A 25,447-nucleotide genomic window follows, 5' to 3' on the forward strand; every position below is an offset into this window, starting at 1 on the left:
GAATGACTATATTAACTATTTCCAAAAATGTTGTGTACGACAGCAACATTGTTAGAATAAGCATGTCCCAGATAACACATTCTGCATGGGTCAATGAAGGAAATAAACTTATCCTTTATAAAAAATATAGTCATTAATTTTTAGTCACCTAATTTACTGTATACTTTAGCTTTAAAAAAATTAATTTCACAGATAGTTAAACTCATAGAAACAGAAGACAGAATAGTGATTTTCAAAGATTAGGGGAAGGGGAGAGGAGACAGGAAAATGGGGAGTAGCTGTTTAATAAGTACAAAGTTTTAGCTCTAGACCTCTGCTGTAAAATAAAGTGAATATACTTAACATTATTGAACTGCACATTTAAAAGTAGTATGGTAAAAAAGTGCCAAATTATATATTTTAAATTATTTGTCAATTATAGCTTTACTAAGGCATAAATTATAAAGCTGTTTTTTGGTACCAGGATTGAACTCAGGGGTATTTGACCTCTGAGCCACATCCCCAGCCCTACTTTGTATTTTTTTGTTTAGACACAGGGTCTCACTGAGTTGCTTAGCACCTTGCCATTGCTGAAGCTGGCTCTGAACTTGGGATCTTCCTGTTTCAGTCCCCTGAGCTGCTGGGATTATAAATATGTACCACCATGCTGGCTGTAAAGCTGTTTTAAAAGATAATTTCATAGAAGTCAGTTTTTCTAGATGCTATGTTGGGGATTTAAAAAAAAAATTAAATTATATGAAAATCTCTCTCAAGTAAGCTGGATTTAGTGGCATATACCTATAATCCCAACTACTGGGGAAACTGAGGCAAGAGGACCACAAGTTTGAGGCCAGCCTCAGCAACTTAGTAAGAACTTTTCTCAAGATAAAATAAAAAGGGATGTTAATTATAGGGGAAATGGAAGATGGGTGAGCAGAGGAAAGCTGCATTCCAAGTTGGCCATAGTGTAGACAAACACAGTGAATGGTGAAAGAGGGATTTCACTAAAATTTAATAAAAGTGGCTTAAGTACTCAGAAATTTGGGTGCCATAAACAAAGAAGAAAGAATACATGGAGCCCATCTGATGGCTCCACAGACACTGCTTGCATGGATTCATCAGAGAGAGTTGGAGAACAGTTTTGGTATGAAAAAACCTGAGATAAAAAATGCTGCCTAATCTTAGCTGATCCAGAGATTACATTGCACACTGGTGCTGGAAAAGCATGTTCTGAAACTCAACTGGCTATGGAGAGCTGAGGCAGGAGCTATCTTGGGGCGAACATACCATTGTGATGACCGTGGGACCCAAGACATCAGGAAAAAAAAATCCCCAAAAAACAACAAAAAAAAACAACAATGCACAACCACAATATTCTAGCAGGTGCTTATTGAGGGACCTAAGCTGGGCCTGGTGGGATATGAGTGAAAAAGGTAGAAGAAGACTTTACTCAGGGGCATTTGAGTTAGAAGGGGAAGGGGAGCCTGACTCACTTCTCTTTTGTGTCTGGTGGCTCATGTGATCAGCTGAAATAGCCGGAGTCAGAGTGGGTGGGGATGGGGTGGGTTAAACACTCAGGGACTAAGACTGGCAAGGCTGTGCCTGTGGGCTGGAGTGAGTGAAGAATCAGCCCTTCTGCCCCATGACTGGAATTCTTGGGAGTCTCCAAGGAAGCAGTCCTGCATAAGAGATCCACTATGGTCTAGCCTTAGGGGAGGGTCAATCTAGTCTCTCCAAAGAAGGCATCACCCCACAAAGCCCCTGAGGCTTGATTAGATGCTCTCCCACCTGCTAGAGCTCCCCTTGTGGAACACTGCAGAAGCTGTATCCTGGGAGTGCACTGGTCTTAATGGATAAAATGACAAATGACAGTATGTCCTAACCCATCCCACCTCATACTGGTGAGAAGGGAAGCAAATCTTATATCAAATGGCTTGTTGCCACTCCAATTGGCAGCTCAGAGTACAACACAAAAACAGGAAGGGGTCAATAGCCCCACCCTGCTTGCTCTATCAAAACATAAATCAAGAAGAATTAGAAAAAAGACTTGGACATAGACAGTGACCACTCAAATCTAGTTAACTACTTTGACCATCTTAAAGAAGATAAGAAGATGGTTCCTTCATTCTTCATTAAGATTTTGGATTTTTAAATTTCATTTAAAAATTTTTTTCTCTCTGTGTGTGTGTGTGTGTGTGTGTGAGAGAGAGAGAGAGAATGTGTGTGCATGGTGCATGTGAATTCTGACTGTGCTGATTGGTTCAGGGACATATATACATACACCCATTTGTTTCTTTTTTCTTTCAGTTTTAGAATTGTTTAAAATGAATTATTTTTCCTAGCATTGTCTTTTGATGGTTAAGGTTTTATAGATTATATAGTTTTGTTTGTATTATTTTCATTTGTTTATTTCTATAAGTTTCTCTTTCTCTCTTAATCTTCTGCTAACAGCTATATTCTATTGTTTTCTCTCCCTCTCTCCCAATATGTTGCTTCTTCTATATTTTCCCCTCCTTCCATAGAAACACCACCTGCTACATCTCTTCTACATTCTCTCTTTAATATATATATTTTTTTAGTTATTGATGGACCTTTATTTAATTTATTTATTTATATGCGGTGCTGGGAATCAAAACCAGTGCCTCACACACGCTGGGGGGGCAGTGGTACTGGGGATTGAACTTGGGGGCACTTGACTACTGAGCCATATCCCCAGCCCTATTTTGCATTTTATTTAGAGACAGGGTCTCATGGGTTGCTTAGTGCCTTGCTAAATTGCCAAGGCTGGCTCTGAACTTGCGATCCTCCTGCCTATACCTACCGAGCTGCTGGGATTATAGGCCTGCGCCAAGGCGCCTAGTCCTTTCTGTTCACTTTTTGAAATTGTAAACTTGTAAAAATTCCGAATACATTTCTCTCATAATTGACTGTATTTTTACCATCTTTCAAAACTAATTGGTTTATACAACTCCTGCCCCCAACATCAAGGCTAATACAATCATTACTGCTGTGGGTGATATAGTTGACACCTGCTATTTGCATTAAAGCTAGATCTACTTCATGGTAATTATTTTTATTGTTGACAACTGCTGAACCAACCATTCTTGTTTATTGGTTACCACCAATAAATTAATGTTGACGATGGAATAGTAAAAATTGGGTATTTAACTTTAATGCTGTGTATTCTTTGTAATGGTTATTACTATAGATTATTTTGCCCCATTCTGTGAGGTGCTGGAAAACTACAGGGACACTAAAAGTTCACAAGTTAGAAACTCTGCTGCTGAACTAAACATTCCTTGACACTATTCCAACTCAAAGAAGTGAGGACACAAAGTCCCAAACTAATAAGGACCTAAGGAGAAACAATCAGAGAGAGAACTCAATTCCTACCCTTTGGCATCTACTCATACATCAAAAGAAGAGAGAAGTCCCAGAACAGATGAATTATTTACACACAAAAGGATGAGCAAAAAAAGGGGTAGGGGAATCCACCTCAGTTGATATGCAAGACTTCTAAAAATGTGAGAAAACAGGCAAATAAAATCTTTCCCCAAATACCATAACTCCCCAACAAAGGATCCTACTGATAGTGAAGTAGATGAAAACCCAGAGAAAGATTATAAAAAAAATGATTTAAAATGTTCAATGAATGGCCATACTACCAAAAGTACCATACAGATTCAATGCAATTTTCCTAAAAATTCCAATGAAGTTCTTCATAGAAATAGAAAAAGCAGTCATGAATTCATCTGGAAAAATAAGAGGCCCACAATAGCCAAAGCAATCCTTAGTGAGAAAAGTGAAGTAAGAGGCATTACAATCTCAGACCTTAAATTATACTATAGAGGGGGCTGAGGTCATGACTCAGTGGTAGAGCACTTGCCTAGCATGTGTGAAGCACTGAGTTCGATTCTCAGCACCACATATAAATAAATAAAATAAATGTCCACTGACGACTAAAATATATATACTTTATATTATAGAGTTATCATAACAAATACAGCATGGTATTGGCACTGAAATAGGCATGAAGACCAATGGAAAAGAAACGAAGACACAGAGACAAACCCAGATAAACACAGTTATCTCATACTAGACTAGGGCACCAAAAACATTCATTAAAGTAAAGACAAATGGTGCTGGGAAAATTGGAAATCCATATGTAGTAGGATGAAATTTAATCTCCATCTCTCACCCTGCACAAAACTCAACTCAAAATGGATCAAAGACCTAGAAATTAGACCAGAAACCTGTACATCCTAGAAAATGTAGGCACAACATTCTGGCTTAGGAACTGACTTCCTCAAAAAGACTCCTAGAAGTGCAAGAAGTAAAATCAATAATCAATAAATGAAATGGCTTAAACTAAAAAGCTTCTTCCCAGCAAAGGAAACAATCAAGATGTAAAGAGATCCTACAGAATGGGAGAAAATTTTTGCCACCTGCACCTCAGGTAGAGTATTAATTTCCATGATATATAAAGAACTAAAAAGATTTAACAACAAAAACCCAAATAACTCAATCAATAAATGGGTAAAGGATCTGAACAATTCTTAGAAGAAGAAATACAAATGGTCAAAAAAATTTATGAACAAAATGTTCAATATCTCTAGTAATTAGAGAAATGCAAATTAAAACTACATTGAGATTCTATCTCACTCTAGTCAGAATGGCAATTATCAAGAATTCAGGAAACAATAAAAATTGCTGAGGATGTGGGGAAAAGGGTATACTCATAGACAGCTGATGGGATTGCAAATTGGTGCATCCATTCTGGAAAGCAGTATGGAGATTCTTCAGAAAACTAGGAATAGAACCACCATTTTTGTCCCAATTATCTCACTCCTTGGTATATATCCAAAAGATTTAAAATCTGCATACTATAGTGACACAGGCATATCAATATTTATAGCAGCTCAATTCATAGTAGCTAAGCTATGAAACCAACCTAGGTGCCCTCAACAAATGAATGGATATAGAAAATGTGGTATATGTATACAATGGAGTATTACTCAGCCATAAAGATGAATGACTTTATGACATTTGCTGGTAAATAGATGGATCTGGAGACTATAATGCTAAGTGAAATAAGCCAGTCTCAAAAAGCCAAAGGTCAAATGTTTTTGCTGATATTTGGATACTAACCCACAATGGCAGGGAGGGGGGAAGAAGAGATATTCAGAAGTTTAGGCAAAAGGGAATGAAGGGAAGGGAGGGAGGGTAAGAAAAGGGAAGACAGTGGAATAAATCTGACATAATCTTCCTATGTACATATATGAGTACATCACAGTGAATCCCACCATTGTGTACATCCACAAGACTGGGGTCCTAATTAGAGTAAGATATGTTTCATGCTTGTATAATTATATCAAAATGAATTCTACTGTGATGTATAACTAAAAAGAACCAATAAAAATAAAATAAAATGTTCAGTGAACTAAAAGAATATCTAAGGAAGGAATTAAGAAATTAAGGAATTAAGAAAGCAAGTATAGGAGATGAAAGAGTACTTTATTAATAAAGACATAAAAATAGTGAAAAGAAACTAAGTAGAACTCTTAGATATGAAAGACACAATCAATCAAAAAACTCACTTGAAGGCATCAATAGATTGTGTAGTAAATAGAACCCCAGTCACTGAACACAGAACTTTAGGCCTTGAAGATAGGTTATATGATTTTGATTACACAGAATGCAATAAAGGGAACAAAATTACAGAACATGACCAGAATATACAATAACTATTGAACAACATTAAAAGACCAAATCTGAGAATCATTGGGATAGAAAAGAATATGGAGGGCTGGGGATGTGGCTCAAGCGGTAGCGCACTTGCCTGGCATGTGTGTGGCCCAGGTTGGATCCTCAGCACCACATACAAAAAAATAAAGATGTTTTGTCTGCCGAAAACTAAAAAATAAATATTAAAATTCTCTCTCTCTCTCAAAAAAAATCTTTCTCTCTAAAAAACCCAAAAAGAATATGGAGATACAAACTAAAGGCATAAAGAACATTTTCAATGAGATAGTTACAGAAAACTTTTCCTATCAGAAATGAGATAGACGTCCACAAAAAGAAGGGTTATAGGACCTCAAATAGATGTATTCAAATGAGAAGCTCATAAAGACATATCATAATAAAATACCTAACAGAACATAAAAAAAGAATAATAAAAGCTGCAAGAGAGGAACATCATGTCACATTTAGAGGCAACCAATAAAGCCTACTTTTGATTTCTTGACTCAGACTCTAAAATCAAAGAGGGCCTGGAATGAGATATTCTAAACCCTAGAAGAAAACAAGCCAAGGTTAATATACCTAGCAAAGCTCAGATTTGAGGGGGAAATAAAAATTTTCCATGACAAGAATAAACTGAAAGAATTCATGAGCACCAAGCAAGCACTACAAGGAATACTCAGATAAACTGCACACAGAGAAACAAAAGAACAATTTCCAAAGCTCCCAAACACAGGAAGTTCAACAGAAGAAGAATTCACTAAATAAGAATCCAGACTGGTCAAAATATAGCAAAAAAAAAAAAAAAAAAAAAAATGGGAGGAAACCACAAACACATATCCATACTAATGCCAAATGTTAATGGTCTCAATTCCCCAGTTAAAAGACACAGATAACCAGAATGGATCAAAAAACATAATCCAACTATACTCCGTTCACAAGAGACTCATTTTAATAGGCAAAGACATCCAAAGGCTGAAAGTAAAAGGATGACAAAAATATTCCATGCATATGTTCAAGAAAAAAAGCAGGAGTAGCTATTTTCATATCTGACAAAGCATATTTCAAGCAAAAATTAATCAGAAGAGACAAAAAAATTCCACTACATCCTAGTAAAGGTAACAATCCAACAAGAAGATATAATGATAGTTAACACTTACTCCCCAAATGTAAATACTCAATTATATGGAGCAAATACTCCATGACATTTTGCCTAATGAAATAGAGCCATTAAATGTGGAGATTCCTTATTGGTTGACTGCTGTCTCTAGTTTATGTTAATTAAGATAAGCTGTGTGTAATGTATATATACCCCTCCTGTCCTACAATAAACGGCTCCCACTCCTGCTGTATCAATGTACACAAGTTGCTTGTCACCCCCGGGTTATTTTGCTGCAGCCGGACCGCGGCAATGGAAAACAGGAAGCATCAACATATGAGCACTGAACAATGAGACTTGTACTAGATACAACTCTAAACAGATTTTTAGCACAGATATAAAAGAGGGAGCTGGAGCTAAAGGACAGGGGTCTGTGGGTTCAAATAAGAACTAGTGATGAAGAGAGGAACTGAGGTAGAGAGGCAAAAGCAACCTAAAGAGGAAACATTAACAATGGTTTAGAACTAGAAAAGATAGCAAGGGGACTTTCACAGTTAAAAAGAAAATTTCTGGGAAAAGTAGATCAGCACAGGCCTTCTCTAGTGTAATGATTTGATAGTATAAATAGCAACTATTACTACTAAGACTTACCAAGTACTTGTATTAACTGCCACTGTGATTAATGTTTTATGTGTCACTTAATACAGAAAACTTGCAAGGTAGGGACACACCTCTTATTTTAGCGGAGAGGAAACTAAATAATAATAATACTAAATAATAATAATAACAACAACTACTACTACTACAGGTGCCAGAATGTAAATCCTATTCTGAATAGTTCCAGTGTGTGTTTCTTTTCCATTATTTCTAGAGGCAGCAGTAAGTAGCATATTAATTTTTATTAGTACATACACTACATGCATGATATAACTGGCAAGGTAAAGGGGGCATTAGGTTAATAATTGAAGGTTAATGATTTATAATTTGTGTTAAAAAAAAAACAAATTAAGCAGGTGATGAGAGAAAAAACTTTTATACTAAAGACCAACAATTTATCCTGAATTAAGGTTCTATCTTTGTATAAAGAATGCTAAAAATTTAATTTTAAAAAGTCACTAAAGCTAGACATGATGGTGTGCACCTGTTGTTCCACCTACTCAGGAGACTGAGGCCGGAGGATCGCTTGGGCCTGGGAGTCTAAGATCAGCCTGGGTAAAATATAGTGGGACACTGTCTCTTAAAACACAACAACAACAACAACAAAAAGCCACTAAAATGTAGAAGCAAACTTAAATTCTCAAAGTAAGAGAATACTTGGGCCGGGGATATAGCTCAGTTGGTAGGGTGCTTGCCTCACATGTACAAGGCTTGAGGGTTCAATACCAAGCACCACAAAAAAAAAAAAAAAAAAAAAAAAAAAAAAGGAAAAAAAGAATACTCACATAATGTAATAGAGTATTGTGTAGCTATGAAAAAAACTATAATAATATGAAAAATCACAGGTTAGAATGTTAAGAAATAAGGAGATGCAAATTATAATGATAATGAAAACTGCAAAAGTTACAAAACGAATGAAAGGAAATTTGTTAAAACAGACAAAATCTGTTTAAAAACAGAAGCAATAATATGTGGATAGAGGTATAACAGGCAATTTAGTTTCTTCTTTTTTTGGTGCTACTAAAGATTGAACCCAGAGCCTCACACATGTCAGGTAAGTGTTCTACCACTAAACTACAACCCTAGACCATGATTTACCTTCTTTATATTTTTTCCTATATTTTAAAAATATTTACCACAATGTGTACATATTTTTAAAACCAGGAAAAAAAAAGTAGTAACTAGCAAAAAAGATCTCTTTAATTTTCTTTTCATTCAATGACTTCTGCCTTAATACTCCTTGACCTCTTCATCTGTCTGCTTCCACCTTACTATTTAATAGGAAGTGGGCACTCTCATGTATCTGTGCTCTATGGTTACTATACCCTGCAAAGGTGGCAAGGCTGAGTAGAAGGGCACCAGGCTAACAGTTGTTTTTACAAAGGTATTAAGGATCATGACTAAGCACACAGACTGAGTTAGAATTCTACTCTTATAATACTTATCTCTCTGAGGTTATAAATTTTCTAATATGTAAAAAAGTTAAAAAATAATTTTTTCTCATGCAGGATTATTATGATTTAATAAGCAAAAGCATGTAATATAACTGGCACAGAGGAAAATAAAAGATAATTATTACTTGGAAAGTGATGTACCCTTGTGTTACACAAAACAAACTAGACTCATATTTTTATCCGAATCAGACTTAATATGTCCTCAAAAGTGCAGTGACAAAACATTTATGTTCCTACCCTGTAACCTAAAGAGATGAGCATGGATAAGGCCTCTATATATTTGAAAGCTGTTTCCTTAATTGCACTAGCCTATTTTGTTACTAGTGTACCTGCTCCATTTCTGTAGTCACACTTAGAAGACTCTAAACTCATATCAAAGTATGTAAGTTACTCTTATATATAATTCAGAGCCTAGTATATTACCTGGGAATGTTTGGTCCTCAGTAATATGTTTGGTGAACAAATAAAACCTTATACTCTTTCAGTTGCAAAGATTGTATTTCTGTGTCTCCAAACATATTATGTAAGATCCAAGTGTTGCCAATTAAAAAGAAATAAAGTGTTATAGATTGGATATGAAATGTCCCCCACAAAGCTTATGTGCTAAAGTATGAGCCCCAATGTTTCAAAGTTCAGAGGTGGGTCTTTTAGGCAAAGATTGGATCATGAGGGCTCTGAGAGATGAATGGACTCCTGGGAGGTGAGAAGGAAGTAGGTCAATAGAAAGGTTTATCTGCCTCTTTCTCTGCTTCCCAGCTGTCATATGCTGAGCAGCTTTCCTCTGTAATGTTCCACATTTCTGTCTAGAAGCCAGTGGACTATGAACTGAATCCTCTAAAAACAGTGAGCCATGATAAATCTTTCTGAATTGTTCATCAGGTATTTTGATCAGAGACACAAAGCTGACAGACACAACAAAGGAATCCAGTCTATTATAGTACCAACCACTGTCATTTCTGTTCTTCTAACCCACCTAAGCCAGAAAGAGAGGCCTAGTTCTGCCACAAGCGTCTCAACATAAGCACTCCAATCAAGGCACAGTGGAACAGTATACTGTTTAGTATTCTTTTTTAAATTTCATATTTCAGAAAAGTGGCCATATTAAATAGTAACTTAATGACATCCTTAGAACTGCCAGTGTGCACTGAAGAGTATGGTGGCACTCCATAAATAAACAATCAATTCATGCAATTAAAATCAAACAACCACTATTTCTCATCTGAAAAATAGGAGTAATTACACCCTTGTAATAGGATTACTGTAAGGATAATGGGCATGGGATATATACAGCACTTAGCACAAAAGTAAGTACCAAATAAATGATACCTGTTATTAGAATACAGTCCTGAGGTAAACAGCATGCAGGGGTATTAACATATATCTTTGTATAAACTAATTTTTGAACAGCAAAACAGTCTAGTAACTTGAGTCTCATTTTATTTACACTGTATTACAGTTATGTTTTCCTTAGAACTGCACACTGGCAGTTCTAAGGAATTCATTAATGTATGAAACTTAAGTGAAAAAAGTTAAAACCTTTTTATATTTGTATTTTAATTTAGTATCTGAAATTTTATAATTTAAGTTGAATTTATATTTTATTTTCCATGACAGAAAATTATAAAAAACTAAACCAAATGAAAATATTGATAAGCATTCTTTAAGGGGCTGGGGATGTGGCTCAAGCGGTAGCACGCTCGCCTGGCATGCGTGCGACCCAGGTTCGATCTTCAGCACCACATACAAATAAAGATGTTGTGTCCGCCGAAAACTAAACAATAAATATTGAAATTAAAAAAAAAAAAAAAAAAAAAAAAGCATTCTTTAAGACATTATATATTTTACCTGGCCATTTCCAAGCAGAGATATGTCTTTCCCCATTAGAAAATAGGATCCAAAGAAGAAAATAAAGGCATGAGTGAAACCCAGGATGGTCCAATAAAGAAATGTTTTAATGCTTAAGAGACTGTTTTTACTAATGTCCCTGTGAATTAAAAAAAGGAATACATTAGGATTCATATTTTACCTACAGAATAATTATTATAATTTGATAATAAAAAACAAGGAGTTTTAATTTAAATTTTTTAGAAAATATTAGAAGAATAAATATGCTCAAATTGACAAACCACCAGTTCTAGTAATAGCATACATAGGGGTAACAGCTTATAGTTCACATAATGAAATTCATACATTTTCTCATTTGATAAAGAAATATATGGGCATTATGACTTCAGTTTAGTTGTGAAAAGCTGATTTATCTGTACTGCATTCTGTTGATATTCAACCAGTCTGACTATGTCTCCTTCAAGTGAGGTCATTTGAGTTGGCTTCTGCATTTTCAATAATAGTTATTATGGGGAAAAATAATCTGTGTTAATCTTGGGTTAAGCCCTGTGCTAGATAACCTGGGAAATCAAAGTAAGTTATTTTATATTTGGATAACTGGATACACCTCTGTAAATGGTACCTCCGTAGCCTCTCTATAATAAGAGTTTATGAAGGGAAGCTTCAGCTATCCCTGCCTGATTCCAGAGCTCTGGTGATAACTTGCTTCTAGAAAAGCAGGAATAAAGCAGAGAACAGGGATCAATATCAACTTGCATTTTGCATGGATTATCATTCATAAATTTGGCAAAAGTAAGACATAAATTAGTTCTTAAGGAATTCTAGAGACTAACAATTACTGAATAACTTGTCACACAAAGTAGAATATTAACTGGTTTACAACAGTTAAGTACAAATTACACAATCACCCAAGGTATTAATGGAATGAAAGCATGCATTCTTAAAAACATAGGAAAAATTCAAAATTTCTCTTTGGTATTCAGCAACTATAAACCATAAAATAATCATGCTTAGTAAAATATTTTTATTTATTTATTTTTGTGGTGCTGGGGACTGAAGCCAGGGCCTCAATAGCTAAGCTCTACTACTCTCCAACCCCTTAGCAGACACTTCTACATATTTGCTTACTTTTTAGGTATGTGTTAAACTGCTAACCATTAAATACAATACTTGTAATCAGAAAACAATGGACACTTAAATGCTGGAAAATACTTACCGATAGAGGGTGGGCTTGTTCTGTAATACATGAGGGTCTATATGCTGTTCTAAAAGACTATATATCAGAATAGGAAGGGAAGTAAAACAAATATTGTATAAAGTCAGGTACACGCTGTCATACAGTGTCTAGAAAGAGAAATAAGAGGAAATTTTGACATTCTAAATTATGTATTCCTATTATATTTTTGTGTATAATCACAAATAAGCATGTTAAAAAAGGATAAAACTACAGTTTTTTCAATTAAAACAAAATCTACTTTAATTATTATTATTATTTTTAGTTGTAGGTAGACACAATACCTTTATTTTATTTATTTATATGTGGTGTTGAGGATCGAACCCAGGGCCTCACACAATGCTAGGTGAGTGCTCTATTGCTGAGCCACAACGCCAGCCCTCCAATTAGTTTTTTAAATGGACATTAACATATAGTGTTCCTAGATTTAAATTCTGTGTAGAAACTGAAATATTTTGCTATGTCAGTTGTTTTTGGAATTATAGTGAACTGGATCTATATTTCAAGATTCTCCACAACTTGGTCACTGTGATAATAGTTTTAAACAATTCTATATGCATCCTAAGCTTCTTATTATCCCTTCGGTATGCTACACATATAGTTTTGCTTTCATAGCTTGGTCTCCCCATCTACATCCCTCACTCTCTTTAGGACAATAAATAAATAAGTCTCAATTTCTTCTATGAAACTTTTCACAGTGACACAAGTCCTTGCTGATAGTGTTCTTTAAAGAGTCACAGATGCCACTGTTGGTACTAAAAGCTTAGCACTGTGCCTATGCTTTTATATGTTGTTTCGTTGCTATTAATACTGACTCCCAAGTTATACTGTAAACTCCCTGAACATGTAATCAAAAAAGGTCAGGTCCCTTTGTCATATGGTCTTATAGCATTCTTTATTTAATTCAGATAAACTGTTACTGACAATTAATGCCTACCTGAGTAGATATCTAAAATTCAGAGTTCAGCTTGTAAACAGAGTTGAAAATAGTAATTAAGGAGGAACGACACATGAAAAGAAAACCTAACAATTTAAGATAATTAAGTTCTTATTTTTTTCAATAAATTAGAATACATGTCTTGCTTAACTTGATAAAGTATGGTATGTGAAAAGGGTGCTCAATTAGTCAGAAGCAGTAGGTCTAAGTCATAGTTTAGTCATGAACTTAGCTATCTTATTTTGGGCAAATTACTTAATCTCTTTGAATTTCACTTTCCTTTTCTGTAACATAAAACAGTAAATCAGGAATGGCAAATATGAGACATGTGTACAACTAAAGACCCACTCTGTGCCCATTACAATCACTAATAAATTACAGCATTTTCCCTCTCTTAAACTCCAGAAACCTTTTTAACATAGCATTCTAGGTGTTTCTATCAATTATTTACATTAGCTTCTGTGGTAAAACCTGTATGTCATCCCTGGACTAAACCACTAAAGTTCATAAAAAATTGTGAGTCATTGAGCTTAGCAGCTCAACGGCAGAGTGCTTGCCAAATATGTGTGAGGCACTGGATTCAATGCTTGGCACCACATAAAAATGAAATAAATAAAATAAAGGCATGCTGTCCATCTACAACTCCACACACACACACACACAAAAAAAATTTAAAAAATTGTGAGCCAAGAATTAAGATGAGGTGAACCTCTAAATAGTTATTTGGTGTGGCTTCATATGGATTCTGTAGAAATATCACAAAATAATTGAAACAAATTATCAAAATTTTCTCACAAGCTGTTAAAGAGTTAATATCAATTCTTTAAAAAGCATCTAGAATTTTAATATATTTTGTTATCAACATTTATCTCAAACTGAAAACTAGAATAAATAAAATTTATGAGTGATATGCTAATTGCTAATCAGAAAAGTTTTGTCTAGTTACTTACAGGACTAAGAAAAATGAAAAAAAAGCGTCATGAATTAAAATAAATTTTTGGTATCAACATTAGACTTTAGACTGAAAACCAGAATAAATATTATGCATGTTATGCTGACTAAGCATAATACTCAGAGAAGTTTGTATAGTTACCTGCAGGACTTAGAAAAATGAAAAAGTCCTTCTAGATATCTATCAAAATTTGAACACACTTATCTTATTCTAAAAGAACGAAACACAAGCTTCTATTTACTTACTTGTTGAGAAAACAAACAGTAGAACTGATATAAAAATTGGGGTGTGATAAAGCACACATTCTGAAAAAAAAAAAAAAGATTAAATGGAAAACAATTAAAATATTTTGGACTAAAAGAGAAAAAAATTCCTAAATATGATAAAGGGTCCAGAAACACAATCTCAGTTAATATGGCAACCTGAGGATTTTTTTCATAAGGACTTGTCCACATAAAATGGGAAAGTAGGTTTCTCATTCTATTTAAAAAATACCTAAAAGCATTTGAAGGAGCAGTGTAGATATGAGAATGAACATACCCTCATCTCCCATCACTGCCAAGTAATACCATTATTTTGAATTTTCAATCTTCCAACTCTCATTCAATATAGTTGATACACAGTACAATAAGCAAGATTTACTTAATTTTTTTTTTGGCCATGATAGCTTTACAATGCAAAAATATTTAAAGTACACAATAAACAGAACTATCAAAACATTTTACTACCTCAATCTATTCTCATATTACAAGTAAAAGCCAGAACAGTAAATTAGAAGAAAACTGCCACATCATTTTATAGTAATATGTAATCTATGTTCTATCCCCAGCCTACAGCTATAAATTATAGAAATATATGCAATATAAGACATTCTGGCATATTAAATGTTTTAGTAACAGAGGCATTTAACATGACGTCTACAGATTCCCACATTTCCCAAAGGGTCCAGAGATAGAAATGTATTTCAACATTTTTATTTGTAATCCTAAGTATTTCACTTTATGCATACAAAAACCCTGTACTGAGAAGCTCACCACTTCACTAGCTTACTAACAGACCAAAACAAATTTAACCTCTGCTTGAAATCATCAAGTTGGAGTTAAATTAAAACTTATTTACTCAAGATGAAGTAACCTTAAGGAAATCAAACTTATTGCAGCTGAATATGTACAGAATAAGACATCAATATAAGTGTAAGTTTTGATGTATTTTGACAAATTTATATACTACCAACATCACCATAAAATTAGAGAACTCTCCCATCAATTCCAAAAGTTCTTTTATATTCCTTTCTAGTTAAATCTATCACCTATACTCTTGGTCCCAGAAAACCACTGATTTGCGTTGTTCTGTCAGTACATGTTAATTACAAAGGTACCGATATTTTATTTACAGAAACTATTTTTTAAGAATAATTTGCAATGAATCAAAATGCATTCTGCTGTCATATATGTCATTAAAATAATTAAAGAAAGAATAATTAATATGGTTATAACATTCCTTAAATTAAAATTTCAAATTACTACATCAATAATTGATCCTAAAAATCCATATAAAACTCACCTTATAAAAAAAATACTGTACAAGAGTAGCTATTCTAATATAATAAAAATGACCATGAACAAAAAGTAATTTGGAGAGGAATTTAAATCTAGCTATTGCATAGTCACTGTTTCTTGCAGCCTGTCTTCCTTCTTTACCCATGATTCCTGTAATAAAGAAGACAAAAAGGAATGTCCACTGATAACTCATAAGTTTAATTTTCATGAAACAGCTATAAATATCTTAAATATTTTAGTAGTTGAACCTGGACTTAGAAACACTAAATCCTAATATACAGCAATTAGCAGCGATCCAAAAGGTTGTCCTACTTAAATGTGTAGTTTAATATAAAGCTGTAATATATACAAGACATGTAACACCAATATTCAAAGAATTACAATATAAAAAAATACAATTAAAATAAAAATAATATTAAAAGTTCAGGATCTAGCAGAAGCATCGATTATTGTACCAATAAGCACAAAGTATTGGGTAATAAACATCTAATGAAAAGAGTGCTAAACAACTTTGTCTTTACTAGTTCTAGTGAATATAAAAATGTTAAACTTGAACAACTTTGCTGTAGTAAAAAATAGGCATATTTAGCTACTTTAAACTGTCATAAGTAAGTCAAATGTACTTTTAAAAGAAAAATGTAAATTTAAAATAAATAAATTGAAAAAAATGTACAATCTGAAATCAGTGCATCATTTTATCTGAAAAATGAGTACTTTAGGTTACAATAATCCTTTAGGTTTCAAAAAAACAAAATCAGAGATCACCATGTTTGTGTTTTTTGACCAAAAGCAACTTTTAAAAATTATTTTTCAAAATTAACCTTCAAAATTTTTGTCATGGGGCTGGGGTTGTGGCTTAGTGGTAAAGTGTTCGCCCAGCATGCATGAGGCACTGGGTTCTATCCTCAGCACCACATAAAAATAAAATGAAGATATCGTGTCCACTTAAAACTAAAAAATAATTATTTAAAAAAATTATCATGAAAGTATCAAAATGGCTGGGGATGTGGCTCAAGCGGTAGCGCGCTCGCCTGGCATGCGTGCGGCCCGGGTTCAATCCTCAGCACCACATACGAACAAAGATGTTGTGTCTGTCAAGAACTAAAAAAAAAAAAAAAAAAAAAAGTTTAAAAAATAAAAAAAAAAAAACTTAAAAAAAAAAAAAAAGAAAGTATCAAAATGTTCTAAAATGAAGAGGCAGAGAAAAAAAAATCTATATTCACAACACTTACGGGGAAAAACAATTTTTAGCCTATATCCTCTTAGAATTTTTCTTTCTGTATTTTACATGCATGTGTAGATGTATTTAATATATATAAAAATGTGTACAAAAATGAGAGTATTTGTTTTGTAACTTGCATTTGTTACTTTATAGATATAAACTTTATTGACGATATACATATCATTACAACACATTCAATTATTAGAAGAAATTCCTGGGTGCACTATTGATCAAGAAGCATAGAATTAAACTTTTTTGTCATGCACAATAATGCAGGGCATACTAATTTACACTCTCCCTAAAGCTGTATAAAATCATTTTTTATTCTGTATCTTTGTCAACTTCAGATTTATCAATCTTTGTAATTGTTGCCAATCTACTAGGCAATTTTAACTTACATTCCTTTGATTGTTACAGAGATGAAACACTTTTTTCATATACTTTGTATTCATCTTATACTTCTCATTTGGAACTCACATCTTTCCACATATATCTACTAGAGTGTGTTTCTTATTCTTGTTAATTTGTTAAGACTTCACATATTTAGAAGTATTAAGACTTGGTCATCTATTTTACAAGTATTCCTTACTAGTGTCCCACTGAAATTTGTTTTGGGGGAGATTTTACCTTTGCCAGACATACTAATTTTTTCTCTATAACAAGGAACTTCTTAAGCCAGGTGCGGTGGCGCACACCTGTAATACCAGTGGCTCAGGAGGCTGAGGCAGGAGGATCACAAGCTAAAAGCCAGCCTCAGCAACAGCAAGGCGCTAAGCAACTCACTGAGACCCTGTCTCTAAATAAAACACAAAATAGGGCTGGGAATGTGGCTCAGTGGTCAAGTGTCCCTGAGTTCAATCCCTGTATCCCCCCAAAAGACAAAAACAAAAAACTTCTCTTAAGTTCCTTGCTTTGGTATTGTACTTAAGAGAACTTTCCACAACTCAAATAATAGAACTATTCATTACATTTTCAATTCATTTTTATGGTGATAAATTATTTAAATCCTTAATCCATATGGAATTTCTTTTGCTTTAATAATAGAAGACTTAACTTTTTTCTTCTTTCCCAAATAACTAACTAGTTTAATCAACACTTTTTATTGAATAATGTATTTCCTTTCTTATTTGAAACATCTCCTTTGTCATATATTAAGCAAATTTTGTATGCTTTAATGTATGATATATGAAATTATCAAATTATTATGGAGATTTAAGGGGAACAACAGTGTACAAACTAGAAAGAAAATTAAAATTTCAAAATGAACAGTTAATTATCCCAAAGAGGAAGGAGTTGTTTTGAGGGATAAATTGGAAATAGTAGACTTGAAAACTGTCATAGGCAATAATGAAGACTATTACAGAACAAATGTTAGCCTAACTCTCAAATTTTATCCTTTGACAACAGCAAAAAAATTTATATCCATACTTTTCTCTTTGAGTCTGTATTTATAAAATAAAATGACAGAAGAAGATAGTCAGAATATGTTAAAATAGGAAATGATTAATAATTTATTACTAAATTTATTATTTATTATAATAATTTATTACTAATACTAATGGTATTAGTACTCTGAACCCAATAAAGTCTTAGGCAAAATAGAAATTAGAATAAAGGCATTAAAATCACAAAATTATTTGACTTTTTATCTTTTTACTATTGTTAGTATTATTTCTCATCTCTAAAAATTGTCTTTAAATGTGTTACAGAACCTTTAGTTTCACAAATAATCACAGTAATTCTAAAATAAGAATTTGGGGGCTGGGGCTGTGGCTCAGAGGTAGAGTGCTCGCCTAGCATGTGTGAGGCAATGGGTTTGATCCTTAGCACCACATAAAAATAAAATAAAGATATTGTGTCCACCTATAACTAAAAAATAAATATTAAAAAAAGAATTTTAAACCATAAGGGCAACCATGTAAATCATAAATTTATGGATAAAATAATGTGAAAGTATTTTACAAGGTATGAGATGGCATGTAAAAATAAAGTTATTTTTATTATAAATTAAAATTGGCAAAGATATGATTCACTAATGTAATATTTCCTTTAAAATTTATAACTAAAATATCCTAAATAGTGTGCCTAATTATAATCATTTCTGATGCGGATACACTAGACATATTACCAACGTTGCATTTAGTTTTCATGTATATATTTGACATTGTATTTTAATTTACAAAAGGAAAATCCAAAAACACCAAATAATTACAGCAACTTTAAAATTCAGGAAAAAAGTCAATCACCTATGCCAACATGTGCTTCTTGTATCATGCTTACATCATTAGCACCATCACCAACAGCCAGTGTTATAGGTTTCTCAGGTGAGATTTTTATTAGTCTTATTACCTGGAAGACATACAATGAATTATTTCTTTATGATAAAATTTTTGACTGTCTTGCATTGTGCAATGTCATTTTTCTCAAATGACTACAATAAGGATAATACTAAAAAATATTTAATTTTATATTAGATAATATTATGTACTGGGGTTCATTTTTTTGAGGAATGCCTCCATTAAGGTTTTAGGAATGTCTTTTAGAAATGTCATAACCAAACAGGGTATTATGTTTGAATTTTGAGTAATGAGAAATAATTTTTAAAATGTATCTTAAATTTTCAAAAAGTAATAACTTGTATAAAAAATAAAATTATTAATAAATAACTTCAAATAATTGAATTGTCAGACAAAATGTTTTTTCTTATTCTTTTACTTGCTATCAAGGAACAACCATTGTTTTCTTTTGTAATAAGCAAAATCTGAAGTTTAAAAAAAGCAATCAATATTAAATTCAGATTTCTCTGACATTCTTGAATGCCCTTTTGTAAAGAACCTAGGCAAGCCAAGCATGGTGGGGCACTCCTGTAATCCCAGCAACTTGGGTGGCTGAGGTTGGAGGATCACAAGTTCAAGGCCAGTCTCAGCAACTTAGGCTCTAAGCAACTTAGTAAGACCCTGTTTCAAAACAAAAATAAAACACAACAATAAAAAAAAAAAAAAAAAAAGGGCTGGATGTGGCCTAGTGGTAAAGCCCTGGGTTCAATCCCTAGTACCAAAAAAAAAAAAAAAAAAAAAAAAGGAAATAACAAGTCCCTAGGTATTAACTCTGTTTGGTCTCCAGTTTCAGTATCCATAGATTGGTTGTGGTGTTTTGAAATGAAATGTACCCAAAGTCTCATGTATTGAAGGCTTGGTCCCCAATGCAGTAATGTTCAGAGGTGGGGCTTTTAGAAAATGGTGCATCATGAAGACTCTAACCTCATCAGTGAATTAATCCATATGGGATTCATAATTTAAATGGACTACTGGGAAGTGGTGGAAACTGTTGGAGGTGGGATCTAGTTGAGGTGAGGTGTCTTTCAGTATATGCTCTTGGATGACTATATCTTGTCCCCAGGACCCCCATCCCCTGCTTTCTGGCTGTCATGAGCTGAGCAACTTTCATAAGCCATGTTCTTCAACCAGGGAAGTTCTGCCTTGCCTCATGCCCCAAACAATAACCACAGACTGAAGCTTCTGAAACAGTCAACTAAAATAAATCTTTCCTGCTCCAAGGTGATTTTCTCAGGTTCTGTCACAGTAACAAAAAGTTAACACATTAGGATATGTGAATTATAATATGTGCACTATAATGAAATTCCTTAAAGCCCCCCCAAAATTAAATTATCTAATTTATTAAGACTTATATGTGAAACAATCCATATTTAGATGTGCATTGCAAGAGATATTTGTGAAGAATATAGCCTAAGTCCTAATGTGGGATTACAAAAAATGTTTGCATAGGCTTTCACTTGAATCACAGGTAGCTAAAAAGTAAATATTTCCTATACATAATAGCTATGCATTACAAGTGAATTGGCTTTTTTAACTTTTTACTAAAGTCCTATTTATCACTTGATAGCCACTTTTAACAAAGAATTATCAATTCATGAGAATGTAGAAATAAACAGAGATCAACAGAACCATCTGAAAGTGCAGATGAATTCAAGACTCCTAGGCTCTTTCACTAAGTAATTTGTTCAATGTTAATTATCACAGTTCAAATTTGTGTTTGGCAAGATCACAAACTGCTATTTAGTACAGACTTTCTGCGTCATGAATACTTGAAACTTCAATATGTACTCTTCTGAGAATCCTAAAAATTAAATGGACATGATTAAAATTCATAATGTGAGAAGAGACTGGCTCCTAGAAAGATTCATATACTGCATACCACCATATTGAAACTATTTAGGCATTAACCTTAATATTTTTAGATCTAAATATCTTATAGAACTTGTAAAATATACATACTTTTGCTTTCTGCAGTGGTGCCATTCTACAGCATAATACAGCTGAACAATTTCTGCAAACTTCCATAAATAGTTTTTCATGTTCCCTGAGTGCAAGAGATAGGCTGGTCCCATCCACTACCAGCCCATGCTGAATCACATGATCCTCTGTAATTCTGAAAGAGAAAATATATCCTCTGTAAGACAGAACAAAAAATTCTTACTTTAAGATGGATAGTTCAACCATAGACTTAATTGTTATAAGACTGACATGCCAGGGAACAAACTCAGTTGTATTACCTGAATATTAAAATTAAGTAGAACTAAAAGTCAACAATATGATGAATAAAATAGATGATATTCAATTTTACAACAAACTGATATATAAATATTATATCAGTCCTAAGATGTGAATTGTAACATATAATCTGAGGATACGTTTCAAAACTGTATGAAAAATACTTACAAAAATACAAGCATTATTTGTTACATATATTTAGTAAATCCTGACTTTAAAAGGTTAAATGAAATCAAGAATGTTTAGGAAAACCCATGTCCTACAGTCAATATGTGTAAGTAGGAAGGAAAGAAATGAAGCAATAGTAATGTCCACTGATACTAATTCCTATACTGGATTGTAATGCCATATGTTACTATGGTGGAACAAAAATAACACCCTACTTGTGGGGATACAATAAACAAATGTTACTCAGGGTATGGTCTGCTTACTAGCAGTTGGTCAAACTATTTGTTGCTATAAAGAGGTAACGAGGGTATACTAGTAAGGAATCAAATATATCACTAAACATATTATTTTGTACAACTTTTTTCCTTCAATCCTCCTTTGGTAATTAGAGTTTCTTCTTCTTTTCTTTCCCTTCTTGTATTGAGGATTGAACACAGGCATGCTCTACAATTGAGCTATATCTTCAATCCTTTTAATTTATCATTTTAAGACAAGGTCTCGCTAAGTTGCCTAGACTGGCCTTGAACTTTCAATCCTCCTGCATCAGCCTTCTCAGTAGATTAGGTTACAGGTGTGTGCCACTGCACACAGCAGTTATAGGAGTTTCTTGATAAAGTAGTACACAGATTTACCTCTGGTGCACACTCCTTTATGTTGTGAAAGCCGGCATTCAAGGTAACCCTGTGTTACATACACCACAAAGAAAGTACCACAAGGGGGAAGGGGGGTAGGAATGGCAGTGGAATGAGATGGACTTCATTATTCTAAGTACATGTATGAAGACATGAATGGTGTGACTCTATGTTGTGTACAATTAGAGATATGAAAAATTGTGCTATATGTGTAAAATTAATTGAAATGCATCCTGCTGTCATAAAATTAGAATAAATTAAAAAATATTATGCTAAGCAAAAGAAAAAAAGAAAGAACTACAAATTCACAGGATGCTTCTGAGAAATATCCCTCTATTTTAAAATGAGAAATAAAAAATAATAAATAAGCAACAAGCTATAAAATCTAACCATTGAGAGATTTTAGTCTTATAATAGAAATCATAAGTTAAAAGGATGCCTTTTGTATTCTGTCTAATCATTATTGTGTTGCACTTCATTTAGGCAATGTATTCCACACCATGAAAATCTTTAAAATGTCTATATTTTCCCTTTACTTAATCTCCAATAACTAAACAGAACACCTATGCTGACTGATTTTCTTCCCTATTTAGAAACCTGGGCTGTGCTGGTGTCTTCTGCCTGTTCTAAGCATTGCCTGAACAACATCCCTCAGAAGCAGTAGCAGCCCAGAGTGGGGCAGATCAGACCAGTTTTCCTAGGGAATCTTCCCAAGGAACACTAAATTCAGTTTTCCTCTAGGCAGGCTTGGTAAATCTATGGGACAATATTTAGGAAATATGGAAAAACATCTAAGTTCTAGCACACAAGAGACAGCATGTGCTCATCTCAGTGGCCTCATATCTCACCACTCCCTCATTCTCTAACCACACTTTACTGTCATGCACCCTCCCAGCTCTTGGCCCTTGCACCCGCAACCCCCTTTGCTTCTTTTTTAAAAAAAAAAAAAAATTTTTTTTAGTTGATGGTAAAACTCATTTTTTAAAATTATTTATTTATATGTGGTGCTGAGAATGAACCCAGTGCCTCACACATGCTAGGCAAGCATTCTACCACTGAGCCACCAACCCCCTCCCCTGCCCTTTTGCTTCTTGCTTCTTGGTGTCACTCTCTGCCCAATTTATAGTTCATCTCTCAGGAGGTAAAATAGCCATCAGTTCTTCCAGAATGCTCCCTGCTAACCCTGGTCTGAGGTTAAACTTCCCTCTTCTGTCCTCCACAACTTTTGTTCTTGCCTCAGTTACATTTCTATTGTGACAGGTCTATGGACAGTGCACTCATTTCTTTGTTCTCCCTATATGCTATTAAGAATTTTGAGAGTAAACACCACAACTTACAAGATCATGCTCCTAGCATCTAGATAGAGGAGATAATATATGTTTGTGAAGAATGGATACAAAAAGCAAGACTTTCAAAGATATGGAATTCTTTGCTCCACTCCATATTTTTGTTAAAATTTAAGAACAGATACATATGAAAGTCTATACACCAAAATCCTATTCACATGTGGTCATATGAGAAACTGTATTTCACCAAAAGATACATTTCTAAAATATAATATAAATTTTACATAGCAAGTGCTTGGTTTGTCACCTCCAAAGTTGGTGACACTTAATCCTCATTCTGATGGTACTGAGAGGTGGGATTTTTTGGGAAGTGATTAAGACATGAAGGCTCTACCCTCATGGATTATTGTTCTGATAAAAGAGGCTTCAGAGAATTTGCCCTTAAGGCTGGGGATATAGCTCAGTGGCAGACTGATTGTCTAGCATGCCATGAGGCCCTAAATTCAATCCCCAGTACCAGCAAAAAGGAAAACAAAACAAAACAAAACAAAATAAAAACACTGAGTTTGCCCTCTCCTGTTCTTTATTCCATAACTTCTACCCAAATAAGGTGCACCTTGGAAGCAGGGAGCAGCCCTCACCATGTAACCTGCTTGTGTGTTGATCTTGGACTTTCCAGACTGTAGAACTATGAGAAGTAAGTTCTTGTTCTTTATAAATTACCTAATCTCTGGTACTTGGTTATAGCAATGCAAACAGACTAAGATAATAAGTCTAACATTTACTATATGTAAATTTTAAATTTAGGTTACTTTATGTAAATTTTTAGGTTTTAACCTATAGACATGGAATATAATATGTGTATACTTTTTACTTAATAATACAGTTTTTGTAGAAAAAGAGAAATGAATACTAATGATCATAACACATTCATTAAAAGCACATATATAGTAGATATAAAGAAAATATGCTAAATATATTTAGATGTTTGTATTACATTATTAACCAATATATCTTTAATTTTCACTATTTTTTTAAGTATACAATTACTATTTTTAAAATCAGGAAAAATATTTTTTTTTTGAGAGAGAGAGAGAGAGAGAGAGAAAAAGAGAGAGAGAGAATTTTTCAATATTTTTGTTTTAGTTTTCGGCAGACACAACATCTTTATTTTATTTTTATGTGGTGCTGAGGATCGAACCCAGCGCCCTGCGCATGCTAGGCGAGTGTGATACTGCTTGAGCCACATCCCCAGCCCAGGAAAAATATTTTTAAAAGCATAAATAAGGTACATGATTTTAAGCAATTGATTTCTATTTTGGGGGGAGTTTCCTTGACATTATGGTATTCAAATACTTAAGCAACCACAATGATGTTGACTCTAATTGTATAATTACCTAGAACAAGTGCCTTTTTGTATTCAAGATTCTTTTGGCATTCTTTTGTACTGTCTTTTAAAAATATCCCTTCAAAAAGTTTTTTTTTTGATGAAATCTAGTCTTTAGTACCACATCAATGCCTACATAACAAACATAAATGAAACACTGAATGAATATTAACAATTATGGCATTGTCTTTGGTGGTTTGTTTTTCTGAGTTAAAAATCACAAGACTGCAAATTACAAGTACCTGTAGGAGACCTAATTTGTCTACATACAACCGGCCCTGATGCTCACACTAAAGCACTCCTAAATTTATTATGAAAAATTAGATGTTTAGGGCGGGGGTTGTGGCTCAGTGGTACAGTACTCGCCTAGCATGTGGGAGGTGCCAGGTTCGATCCTCAGTACCACATAAAAATAAAATAAAGGCATTGTGTCTAAGTACAACTAAAAAACCAAAATATTAAAAAATAAATTAGATGGTTAAATGTAGACACTTAAATAAATCTGAACTACCTCTAAAAAACAGATTTGTAAAAAAGATAATTTGGAGCTGGGCACAGTGGCACATGCCTGTAATCCTAGCAGCTCAGGAGACTGAGGCAGGAGGTGAGTTCACAGCCAGCCTCAGCAACTTAGTGAGGTCCCTAAGCAACTCAGTGAGGTCCCTAAGCAACTCAGTGAGGTCCCTAAGCAACTCAGTGAGACCCTAACTCTAAATAAAATGTAAG

At 33.7% G+C, this 25,447-nt stretch overlaps 1 protein-coding gene across 4 annotated transcripts in view; it reads right to left on the reverse strand.

Annotated features, from left to right (window-relative positions):
- Positions 1-25,447, reverse strand: part of Atp11b (ATPase phospholipid transporting 11B (putative)) — a 113,235-nt gene that overhangs the window by 25,883 nt on the left and 61,905 nt on the right. For all 4 annotated transcript variants that reach the window (XM_071615440.1, XM_071615441.1, XM_071615443.1 and 1 more), the window contains 6 exons: positions 20,973-21,126; positions 18,924-19,026; positions 15,460-15,605; positions 14,142-14,201; positions 11,990-12,117; positions 10,774-10,912 (listed from right to left, as the gene is read on the reverse strand). In XM_071615440.1, the coding sequence (XP_071471541.1) occupies positions 10,774-10,912; positions 11,990-12,117; positions 14,142-14,201; positions 15,460-15,605; positions 18,924-19,026; positions 20,973-21,126 (730 nt within the window). The remainder of the gene's footprint in view (positions 1-10,773; positions 10,913-11,989; positions 12,118-14,141; positions 14,202-15,459; positions 15,606-18,923; positions 19,027-20,972; positions 21,127-25,447) is intronic.

The sequence above is a fragment of the Marmota flaviventris genome, chromosome 8, assembly GCF_047511675.1.
Source record: "Marmota flaviventris isolate mMarFla1 chromosome 8, mMarFla1.hap1, whole genome shotgun sequence".
NCBI classification, from domain to species: domain Eukaryota; kingdom Metazoa; phylum Chordata; class Mammalia; order Rodentia; family Sciuridae; genus Marmota; species Marmota flaviventris.